At 38.9% G+C, this 12,588-nt stretch overlaps 1 protein-coding gene across 1 annotated transcript in view; it reads right to left on the bottom strand.

Annotated features, from left to right (window-relative positions):
* Positions 1-12,374, bottom strand: part of IL23R (interleukin 23 receptor) — a gene marked incomplete at both ends in the record, with an annotated part of 66,954 nt that extends 54,580 nt beyond the window's left edge. Inside the window, 2 exons of the mRNA XM_080693140.1 lie at positions 6,847-7,143; positions 12,305-12,374. Coding sequence (XP_080549266.1) covers positions 6,847-7,143; positions 12,305-12,374 — 367 coding nt within the window. The remainder of the gene's footprint in view (positions 1-6,846; positions 7,144-12,304) is intronic.
* Positions 12,375-12,588: the final 214 nt, after the last annotated feature.

The raw sequence follows: 12,588 nt of genomic DNA, 5'->3' as shown, positions 1-12,588 counted from the left end.
TAAATTGCAGAGGGCCTCACTAAGTACCTGAGGCTGTCCGTGAACCACGATCTTCTGGTCTTGGCCTCCCAAATGCTGGGATTACAAGCGTGCACCACCACACCTGGCTCTCTAGGCTTATTTCTACAGGGGAAATACTGTCTGGGGTATTTGACTACTCAGAGATTCACAAGACAAATGGAAGAATGAGGGATCATAAAGAATAAAGGTAAGGACATTTATGCACCTGAAGTTACACCCCAAGATTTAAATTCAATATACTTTTTCATTTCATCTGAAAACTGTCTTTGAAGAATATTAATTGTAAAATAATAAAAAGTATAGATTCTATCCTCATTTCAAATCAAAACAATAGTGATAACCAAGTGTGGTAGCACATACCTATAATCCCAGTAATTGGGAGAATGAGACGGGAGGATTGCAGGTTCAAGGTCTAGCCTCAGCTAGTTAGTGAGGCTCTCTGCAACTTAGCAAGACCTTGTTTCAAAATAAAACAAAATAAAATAGGACTGGGGGTATAGTTCAGAGGTAGAATGCTCCTGGGTTCAATCTTCAGGAATACACACACACACACACACACACACACACACACACACACACACTACAATGATAGGTATTATTAGATCATTGATATCATTTAGATCTATCAAATGGGCAGAGATTCTGAAAGATGGTAACATACACACAGAGTTGGAATGGGCCCAACACAATCCTTTAACATATTTCTGGTAAGAGTGCAAAATTGGCACACTTATGGAGGGCACTTTACATATCACAATCTTTTGTGGTATGTATGTAAGAGTACTAATTAGGAATGCATCCTTAATGAAATGTTCATATACATATAGAAATATTTAATCCAGTCTTGGTGGCACATGACTGTGATACTAGTACTTGAGAGGCCGAGACAGGAGGATTGAAAGTTCGAGGACAGTCTCAGCAATTTACACTCCAAGATTTAAATTCAATATACTTTTTCATTTCACCTGCAAACTGTCTCAGCAACCTAGTGACACCTGTTTACAAATAAAAAAATAAAATTGGTTTGGGGGTGTAGTTTGGAGGTAGAATGCCTTTGGGTTCAATTGCCAGTACCACAATAAATAAATAAATAATAAATATTAAACAAATAAGAATAAAAATATTTGGCTAAAAGACTGTGCCCTTAAAGTGTTGTTAATAATAATGAAAAAATTATAAACTGCCTTAATATTCCAACACAAAGTTAAATAAACTATAATGTGCTCTTAATACATCAAAAATAATGTAGGAGGGCTGGGCATGGTGACACATGCTTGTAATCCCAGCATTTGGGAGGCTGAGACAGGAAGATCATGGTTCCTGGAAAGCCTCAGTTAATACTTAGTGAGGCCCTTTGCAACTCAGTGAGACCCTGTTTCAAAATAAAGAATAAAAAATAGAGCAGGGGGTGTAGCTCAGAGGTGAATGTCCCTGGGTTCCATTCCCAGTACCACACACACAAAAAAAATATAGGAGACAATTTAAGGGCCTTGCCTTTGGAAGAATTTAGAAATATGTTTATTAAGAGGTTACTGTATAATAAAGTTTAAAAAAGCATATTGTAGAATATTTAATATAGTGATTCCATGAAAGAGAAAAAGAGAGAGACTAAAACTTAAAGACATGTTCCAGATCATTAAGGAAAGATGTTATTGATAAAATTATGGAATTATGAAAATGATGGTGTTATTTACTGATCTAATTTTTTAATGTTCTATATTAACTGCAAGTGATTTTATAATTAAATGCTATTTCAGCCAGGGGTGGTGGCACACACTTGTAATCCTAGCATTTGAGAGGCTGAGACAGGAGGATCATGGTTCGAGGGCAGCCTCGGCTACTTGTGAGGTCCTTTGCCACTCAGTGAGACCTTGTTTCAAAATAAAGAACAAAAAAACAGGGCTGGTGGGTGTAGCTTGGAGGTAGAATGCTGCTGGGTTCCATCTCCTGTACCACACACAAAAAGCTTTCTTTTTTTTTTTTTTTTTTTTGGTGGTACTGGGGTTCCTGGAAGCCCTTCTACCTCCAGGCTACGCTCCCAGACCTATTTTATATTTTTATTTGGAAACAGGGTCTCTTAAGCCAGCGTGGCTGGCTTCAAACCTGCATGATCCTCCTGTCTCCACCTCCCACGTGTGGGGATTACAAGCATGCGCCACCACGCCTGGCCAAAAAGCTATTTTAAAACAGTAAAGAGGCCAGGCGTAGTGGCGTACACTTGTAATCCCTACACTTGGGAGGCGGAGACAGGAGGATGGCATAGGTTCTAAGCAAGCCTCTCTGGCTTAAGAGACCCTGTTTCCAAATGAAATATAAAATAGATCTGGGAGTGTAGCTTGGAGGTAGAAGAGTTTCCAGGAACCACAGTACCACCAAAAAAAAAAAAAAAAAAAAAAACAGTAAAGAGCAAACTTAAAGTACTTTAACTTTTTGGTGAATTATAGCATTGAGTTACAATGGGAAAAAATTTGGATCCAACCAGAGAAAACTTAATATTTAAGTTTTTTTTTAAGTTTTGAAGGAGGTAGATATGGAAACAAATTTAAATTGTTTTGGACATTAATTGCAATATGACTTTTACAATAATTTGTAGTTATTATTATAGTAATAATAATTACAATAATTTGTGCTGAAGTTTTTCCCCTCTGGTTTCAGATAGAAAGTATCATTGACAAATGTCAATCTTTTTAGCTATGTTTAGGGAAGGCTCAGAATTATAAATTCCTGATGGTTAATTAATTTGGCAAAAGACAAAAAGATAACTCTACACATATCCAATAAGCATCATATTTGTTAATGTGATGTGATGGATAGATGGCTTATGAGTATGATTAAGAGAGCCACACCTGCTTGTTGGTAGACCTCATTGCCAGGCCATGCAATGACCAAGAATAAAATCCTGCAGTACAACCAGATACTAGATAGTACCCTCAAATATACAAGGAGGGACCTACATTTTTGCTTTTTCCAAACAAGCCCACCCTTCTTCTATGATTGGGACACTCAGAGATCACAGACCAGGATTTTAATTAATTCAAAGTCTAGCCAAGGATCATTTTCTAAGAGGTTCTTGAAAACGGAATCTGTGATTCCCTCCTCTGTGCATTTCTAGCATTTAGTAAAATTTAGGTGCATAGTAACCACATGAATTGAGTAGCTTGATTAGTAAGATGATAACAAGTAGTAAAGTGATGAGAAGTGTGATATCTCTGGCAAAGATCTCACAGCAGTTCCTTACTTAAGGAGGGCGCAGGCCACCCTAATCATGCAGTAACGATACATACTTAATAGCAATATTAAAGATGAGTGTTCTTGGACTTTCATTGGATAACAAATCTGCTTTCATCACTATAAAGAGAAGTCAAAGAAGGCAAAAAGTTAAGTCAAAGATACTTAAAATTTTAAATAAACCATTAACTGAAATGTGACTATCAATCGCTTATTTTAATTTTGTATTTTAAAATGAATAAGGGGTATCTTACTCTGTTTTAATCCTATGACTAGTGCGTCCCTGTTAGAACTAATTTTCCACACTATGCGTGCATTTCATCACAGATGAGAATCTAAGTGTTTAAGATTATGACTTAAAATGAAAATTGTGATAGTTTATGTTTCACAAATTACACATTAGAGAAACTTGCAAATATATTTGGATTTCTTTTCAGGGAAAGCAATGACTCATTTATCTTCTACCTTTTATGATTTTTCTCCAGTCTAAAAAAAAGTGCATAGTATCATTTTGTTGAAACAGTGATGATAAATTGACATAGTCAAGTTCACAGGACAAATATCCTGTGATCAAAGTCACACAGTGAAAGCAATGTGATTTTTGAGAATGCCACAAAAACCCTCAAAACCCCTTTTTTTGACCTACTTAAATAGGAAATTTTGTTTGCTAAGAACACAGAGCCCAAGAGCACATTCAGAGGTTTGAGTGAATTCTTACCTTGGAGTTACGTTTTCATGTTCATAACCAGAGATGTATGTGAGAACTGACAAGTCCCAAGTTAATGAATAGAAAGACTGATGCCCCTTGTAAGCAGCCATTAGCAGAGGATGAAAGAGTTTCTCATAGGTTGTCTGCAAGTGGGGCATTCTCTCATCTGAAACACTGCCTGGTGTTGCATTTGGGGTCGGGGGGCACACCGCCAACACCAGGAGGGCTATTAGGAGTAATCAATCGCACACACTGCAACATGGGAAAGGAGGTGTTGAATGAAATTGTAGGTGGCCATTGTTTGGGACTGAGCTAGACCCCAGCAGTCCAAACCAACATGGAGGGGCTTGTGCTAAGGCAAATCAAACTGAAAGCTGGTGGTGCATGCCTGTAATCCCTGTATATTGGAGGCTGAAACAGGAGGATCGCAGGTTCAATATCATTGCAGCAACTTAGTGAGGCCCTCAGCAACTTAGTGAGACCCTTTCCCAATAATACACACAGACACACACACACAGACACACACACACACACACACACACACACACACCAAACTGAAAATTTAAGGAGACAGATCAACCCCCCATCCCATACACACATATACACAAAGATCAGTTTTTCCTACAAACAGAAGGATCACAACACTCAATTTGAAAAAGCCAAGTCAACTTGAGCAAGCATGGTAAGGAAGTCCCCTCTCTTTTAATTTTTTTGTTTGTGTGTGTGATGATGGGGATTGAACCCCGGGGCATTCTACCTCTGAGATACACCCCCAGACCTATAATTTTTACTTTGAAACATGGTCTCTCTAAATGACTGAGGGTCCTGCTAAGTTCTGGAGGCTGGCTTCGAACCAGCAATTCTCCTGTCTCAGCTTCCCAAGTACAGTACTTACAACTGTGCACCACGTGGAAAGTGATATGATGGTAAGCAGCTCCCCCTACACACACATTTTATCATGTTTCCTTGTTCCCACCTTACAAAAACAAACTGTTCCATCATGCTCAGTGGAGCACCTATGTGTTTTCTAGAATGAGCTACTGCCCCATTTCATGAATTGCAAATAAAAGCCAATACAAGCTGAAAGCTAAATTGTTGAAAATTTATCTTTTAAGAGAGGCCATATTTATTTTACAGTTTCCCTCTTTAGCTTAAACTAACAACATGTTTCTACAACTCTTGAAGTTACTTCTTTGACCTCCAAAGAAATTATATATTGTCTCCACTCTACTCCTATACCCCCAGGATAGATACTAGAGTATTTAAACATTGAAGATTGGTTATGGTTCCTGAGGATGTGGACAAGCTAAGGAGATTTCTTACATCAGATATCTGCTTATGGTTAAATTTCCCTATCCGAGGGCACATTTAGGCGTTAGTTTAAGGTATATATTTACCGACTTTATTCTTTGACTCCAAAACTTGCTCCTTTCCTTCCTTGGGTCTTTTCTACCTCGTCTCATAGCTCTCTTTTCAGAGGCATTCAGGGCCAGCTGCCCAGAGCCAAGTAGAACAGTGGCCTCATTACAGAACCAGGGAGCCTCAGCGTTGCGGGCAGCCCCAATGGAGGTCAGGGCACTGCGTCATTGCTGGGCTCTTGTTAGCTGATGTCCAGAGGTGGAGGAGGAGCAAGACCTCAGATTGATTCTCAATAGCATGGAGGAATAAAGCATAGCAAAGACACAAAGCCTGCTATTTTTCATGGGAAATGGGCAAAGGTACCATAGAGAATGGACCTCTGGGTTCAGCCAGGGCTGAACTTAATGAACCTTCATAACATTAGAACAAAATCCAAGGCCGCTCATGCTACTGCAGTGATGTCAACACCTTCAGAGTACATAAATGGAAGTTGTCACGTATTTTTAAGGTTAACTTTGTGTGTGTGTGTGTGTGTGTGTGTGTGTGTGTGTGTGTGACACTGGGGGTTGAACCCAGGGTCATTCTTCCTCTGAGCTCTGAGTTACATTCTCAGCTCTTTTAATTTTTATTTTTTTAATTTTGAAACAGGGTCTAAGTTACCACGCTCTAATCTTGAGCCTGTGGTCCTCCTGTCTCAGTCTTTCAAGTCTGGGGATTACAGGTATGCCCCACTGTGTCAAGCTAAAAGAATTGTTTTGATAAAGAGAGTTCATATTATGACCATGTCTAGAGATTCAGTGTCACTTGCTATGAACAGAAGGTGTCAGAAATATCAGATGTTTCTGGCCTCTTGTCCTGCTCCAGGGTTTCATACTGACTATAAAAAAGGTGTTTCTGGAGCCAGGCACTGTGGTACACATCTGTAATCCCAGTTTTCGGGAGACTGAGACAGGAGGATTGAAGGTTTGAAACCAGTGCACAGTAACTAAGGAAGCCCCTCTCTCAAAATAAAATTTTAAAAAGTGAAAATGAAAATTTTTAAAAATGAAAAAATTTTTAAAATGTAGCTCAGTGGTAGAATCATTCAATCACAGTGCCACAATGAATGAATGAATGATTAAATAAATAAATGAATAAATCTATCTCACAGCACCAACTTTCACATAAGCCCTGTCTTGACCGGACTAGTGAAAATTCATTTTTGGAATACATTCGCAATATTTTTCAAATGTGGAGAGTTCATATTAAGCAGTCATATTTCTGCCTTCTTTTGGAGAGTTAGTAGATCTGGGCACACCGGTCCCCGGAGTGTTGGATCTGGGCAGTGACTGCACCCAGGAAGCCATCTATTTGCTTTCTTCTCTCCCAGGTCCCACCAGCCTCCTGAGCACTTAGTTTGCTGACATGGCTCTGAAGACACTTGCATCAGCTACTATGTCTTCTGCCCCTGTCTTTAGTTAAGCTTGGCAATGATCGCTTAATAATCAAACTAGATTGTGCTTGCATCTTGCATGTGCCCCAATACTTACATCCAGAAGATATGTCTTTGCCACATATCAAGGTCTCTTGAAGGTGTCCAGGACATTCTGCTGTGCAGTAGACAGAGGCATGTGGCTCCAGAAAGTTTCTATACCAGAGCTGAGCTGTCGTTTTATTAATCCTTCTGATGGGAAAGCTTTCTTTGATGCCATTTTTATAAAAATAAAGTTTCCTCGGTTCACAGTTCTTAATGGCTGCTTGGCAGTATATAGAGATGTTCATACCCATCTTAACAATTGTGGCTGGTTCTACCCTGACGTGGCCAGAGCATTTTATATTTGTAATTCCTGGAGGAAATAGATAAAATAATAAATCATATGTGAAATATTGCAACCAGAGTCAAACAAATGTGCTATTGCACTTTATTATTTATTTATTTATTTATTTCTGTGGTACTGGGAATCAAACCCAGGATCACTTTACTACTGAACTACACCCCCAGCCCTTTTTATTTTGAAACAGGGTCTTGCAAAGTTGCCAAGGTTGGCCTCAAACCTTTCATCCTCCTGTCTAAGCCTCTCGAGTTACAGGCATGTGCCACCAAGCCCAGCTTACATTTAAAATTTTATTTAAATTTATTATTTTATACTAAATAATTTCTATTGAAAAAACATTTAGGATTAATTTAGGATTAATTTATTACAATGTGCCTCTATGATTGCTCTAGACACAACACTAGAGTCAATTTTTTTGGGGGGGGGTATGGTACTGGATATTGAACCCAGGGGCATTCTACCTCTGAGCTAAATCCCCAGCCAATTTTATTTTTATTTTGAAACAAGGTCTCACTGGAGGGCCTCCCTCAGTTGCTGAGGCTGGCTATGAACCTGTGATCCTCCTGTGTCTGCCTCTTATATACTGGGATAACAAGTGTGTGTCACCACACCCAGTTAGAGTCCATCTCTAAGCTTCTCTAATTGTTTAAAGAGCAAATACAATTAGTTGTCCTATTGTGTGTGTGTGCATGTGTGTGTGTGTGTGTGTGTGTGTGTGTGTGTGTGTGTGTTACTGGGGATTGAACCCAGGAGCATTTTACCCCTGAGCTACACCCCCAGCCCTATTTTATTTTAAATTTTGAAACAGGTTTCACTAAGTTGCTGATGCTGGCCTTGAACCTGTGATCCTCCTGTCCACATACTGGGATTACAGGCATGTGCCACCACTCCTGATTAGTTCTCTTATTTTAACATGGAGCATTATGAAGCTACTCCACTTTTCAAAGGTAATATTAGAAATAGGGACTTCCGGGAAGATGGCGACCGAGAAAAGCGGGGCTTAAGAGTCCCGCTAACAACCAATCTCCATTACCACAAAAAGAGCGCCTTTCATAGCCAGAAAACACCATCACCAGAAAAACAAAAAAAACCCACCAGGCTCCAGAGAGAAAGAAGACTGAGAACAGAGCTCAGGGCCACAGAGGAGACACACGCGCCCGAGGACGCGGCAGCAGCGCCATACTGCCGGCGGCAGCGGCGAACTCAACGGACAGCTACAGCAAGCCAGGAGAGCCGCTGCGGAACAGCCAGGCGGGATCTTTCGGCGCAGACAGCATTTAAAGCTCCCAGTGGCTGAGCTCAGCACACGCTGCAGGGATTCAGAGTGGAAATCAAAACCAGAGAAGAAAAAATACGCCAGCTTCATGGCCGAGGGCGTGGCAGAGGCGCCATATTGCCACCGGCGGCGGCAGCAGCAGTGAATTCACCGAGTCCAGTACAGCTACATCTGCGTACTCAAGAACAGTGAGTCAAATTGCGGGCCACAGAGGAGAAATCGCAGTATTGGGCCTCCTGGGACTTGACCCAGTGAGGGAGTGGTGGTGGCAGAGATATCACACCATAGGAGAACGTGCAACCTGGCATCCCCCATAGTCTAAAGCAGCCTCTATCGACTCTCTGGGTCGGAGACTCAGTGATACAACCCAGTAAAGGAGTAGTGGGGTCTGAGATAATACAGACTCGAGATCCAGAGCACCTTAAGTGAAGCCATAGTGACCCAAGGGAAGAACCCAGAGAAGGCACAAACCTCCGAAATCATGGGAAAGAGGAATAACACTGGAGTAATGAATGTGCACAACCCCACAACATCAGAACCTGATAAAACAGAAAATCAGAGATTTCTAGAAGATCAAATCAGGAAAATAACTGTAGAAATAATAGAGGTGCTTCGTAAAGAACTCAGAGAGAGCCAAAAAGAGATAAAGGATGCAATTAATGAAGTAAAGGCCTCAATTCAAAGCACAAACAACCGATTAGACCACATGGGGAACAGAATCTCGCTCTTAGAAGATGAGCAATCCAAAAATGAATGCATAGTTTCTAATCTAGAAAAAAATATCCAACAGCAGGAATCTGACATTGAAGAAATATGGGCCCATCTTAAGAGAGCTAACCTAAGAATAATTGGAATAGAGGAGGGAAAAGAAAGTGATACCAAAGGGATCAACAATCTCTTCAAGGAAGTAATAGCAGAAAATTTTCCAAATATAGAGCAAGAGGTTGATACACAGATCCAGGAAACTTATAGAACTCCCTTTAGACAGGATCGGAGAAGAGGATCCCCACGCCATATAATTGTCAAAATGACCAATATGGAAGCCAAGCAGAGAATCTTAAAGGCAACAAAAACAAAGGGCCAAGTGACATTCAGAGGCAAACCAATTAGAATCACTCCAGACTTCCCAAACCAAGTCATGAGAGCCAGAAGGGCTTGGAGTAACATATTCCAAACTCTGAAAGAAAACAACTTCCAGCCAAAAATTTCCTATCCAGCAAAACTTTCTATCAAATTAGATGGAGAAATAAGAAGCTTCCATGACAAAGAGAAACTGAAGGAATTTATGTCTTCAAAACCAGCGCTAGAGAAAATACTCAAAGAGATTAACTACAAAGAAGAAATAGGTAACACTCACCAGAACCAGAGAAACAAGATTTTCCATCCAACAGACAACTAAGATGGGTTATCTGTGGAGATTCATTATTTATGTTAGTCTGTTACCTATCTCTAAATGGTATTGTTTGCCTTTATTGTTGTTAATTTTTAGGATTTCTAGTTGGAATATTAATATACCTTCAGATATAGCATTTGGAAATATTTTATCCAATTCTATTAGTAACTTTTAACTCTGTTTACATTGTCTTTGGATATACAATATTTTCTTTTATTTTTTAGGGAGTTTGTATATTCTTCTGTTGCCTGTGCCATTGAAATCATATCCAAGAAATCACTGCCAATTTCAATGTTGTGAGGTTTTATGACCCAGATTTTCTCCTAAAAGTTTATAGTCTTAAGATTTATATTTAGGTCTTTTATCTATTTTGAGTTAATACTTGTATATGGGATTAGGTAAAGGTCCAATTTTATTCTTTTCCATGTAATTATTATTTTTCAACAATATTTAGTTAAAAGATTATTATTTCCACCACCAAATGTTCGTGGAAACCTTGTCAAAAATAACTTGACAATATAGGGAAGAATTTAGCTCTAGGCTTGTATTTAACTCCAATGGTCTATATATCTGCCTTTAGAATAGTACTACACTGTTTCAATTATTGTAGCTGTATATGGTTTGAAATCAGAAAATATATATCTGCTAGCTTTGTTCTTTTTCAAGATCGTTTTGGGTATCTAGAATTCATATTCCATATTAGGATAGATTTTTTTCTGAAAAATAAATAAATAAATAAATAAATGTATGTTAGTTTCACCTAAAAAAATAGGAAAAAAATTCTCTGGTAAGAAAGAAAGTAAAAAGAAATATTGAAATGTTATCTTTAAGTCATCAAAAGCTTGGTATCAGACAAATGAAACTGTTATGTGAGATTATCATTCTTAATTTTGGATAAATTGCTATAATACTAGATGTCAACCACTAAGCCAAGCATGGGAAGGAGGGATGGGGAGAGAATGGGGTGGGGATCGGGTGGGGGCTGACTGGGCGATGTGTGCATGTATGTCTACAAAAGTTTGTATCCCACTATGATGTATGAATACAGTGCACCAATAAAATAAAATTTAAAAAAAAAAAAAAAAAAGAAATAGGACTGAGCTCTGTATAATTCAAATTTCATTCCATAGTTATTCAACCAATCTCTCTTTTTTTAGATAAAAGCTACTTTCATCAGCAAATTATGAACATAATGAACAAAATCATACTCTTGCAAGTGAAAAAAATCTAGTGCTTAGTAACCACATAAAACTCATCATTAACTTAATAATAAATGTTCACAATATATTGCTAAATTAAAAAGCAAGTTGCAAAACAACATATTAAATATAGGGTCAATATTAGAAATAAATAGATGGGTGAATTAAAGAGAAACACACTAAGATACTAACAATAACTTGTGTTTTTAGCCAGGCGTGGTGGCGCACGCTTATAATCCCTGCGCTTGGGAGGCGGAGACAGGAGGATTGCGCAGATTCGAAGCCAGCCTCGCTGGCTTAAGAGACCCTGTTTCCAAATAAAAATATAAAATAGGTCTGGGAGTATAGCCCAGAGGTAGAAGGGTTCCATCCCCAGTATCACCAAAAATACCCTTATGTTTTTATAATAAAATTGTATATGCCAGTGTTTTAAAATTACATAATGGATGTATTATTTTTACAACCGTAATTCAATTATTTAAACTCACTGGGCATGGGGTATACTCAGTAGGGGTTTAACTCACTTGCCTAGTATGCTTGATGATTTGGGCTTGATCCCCAGCACCACAGGGTGAAAAAAAGAGTAAAGTCATTTTTACAGAATCAAAAGACAATGCATCTGGATGGATGGCACACACCTGTAATTCCAGTACTTGGGAGTCTGAGACAGGAGGATTGCAGGTTTGAGGCCATCCTCAGCAATTTAGCAAAATCTTTTTTTTTTTTTTCCGGTACTGGGGATGGAACCCAGGGGAATTTTATCTCTGAGCTACACCCCCAGTTCTAGTTTTTATTCTTTATTTTGAAACAGGGTCTCACCAAGTAGTAGCTGAGGCTGTCTGCGAACCACGATCCTCCTGTCTCAGCATATGACAAGCATATGTCACCATGCCTGGCTATACTACTACTTAATATGATTTAGATATTGACCATCAGTAGTATTTGAGAAAAAAAATCCTGCATTTGGAGGGAGGTTGGACCATTTTAATTTTGTTCCATATATTGTTTATGTACATATAACTTTTCCCAGTCTAATTTTTTTTTTTACTTTTCAGAGATCATAGCAGAATGCCTGAATTTAAAAATTTTTTGAAGTACTGAGGATGGAAACCAGGGACATTCTACCTCTGAGCTATACCCCTTAGAGCTGAGGCTGGATGAGAACTGGAATCCTCCTGTCTCAGCCTCCCAAGTAGTAGCATTATAAGCGTGCACCACCATGCCTGGATAAATGCCTGAAAGTTATAACCACTCATCTCCTATTCATGGAATAATAGGTAGAGACAGAGATGCAAAATACTTTACCTCCATAACACCAGTTGAAGAGTATGTAAAGAGCTATCACCACATCCAGCTGAATCGTCACCTGACTCATTCCCAAAAGCAGCAGGAAAAGTTCTTTTGTCTCCCTCTGGAAGTAATATAAAAAATGTTTAATGAAATACAAAAGCATTACATATTTTCTAACAATTGTAGTCTTTGATAAGAACCTTTGATTAGGAAGAAAAGAAGGAAGGCAGGTGTGGTAAATCATGCCTGTAATCTCAGTACTTGGGAGGCTGAAATAGGAGGATAACAGGTGAGAGCGC

Source organism: Muscardinus avellanarius (genome assembly GCF_963383645.1).
Source record: "Muscardinus avellanarius genome assembly, chromosome: 3".
NCBI lineage: Eukaryota > Metazoa > Chordata > Mammalia > Rodentia > Gliridae > Muscardinus > Muscardinus avellanarius.
Note: the sequence above shows the minus strand (reverse complement) of the source record. Positions and strands in the feature narration are given on the sequence as shown.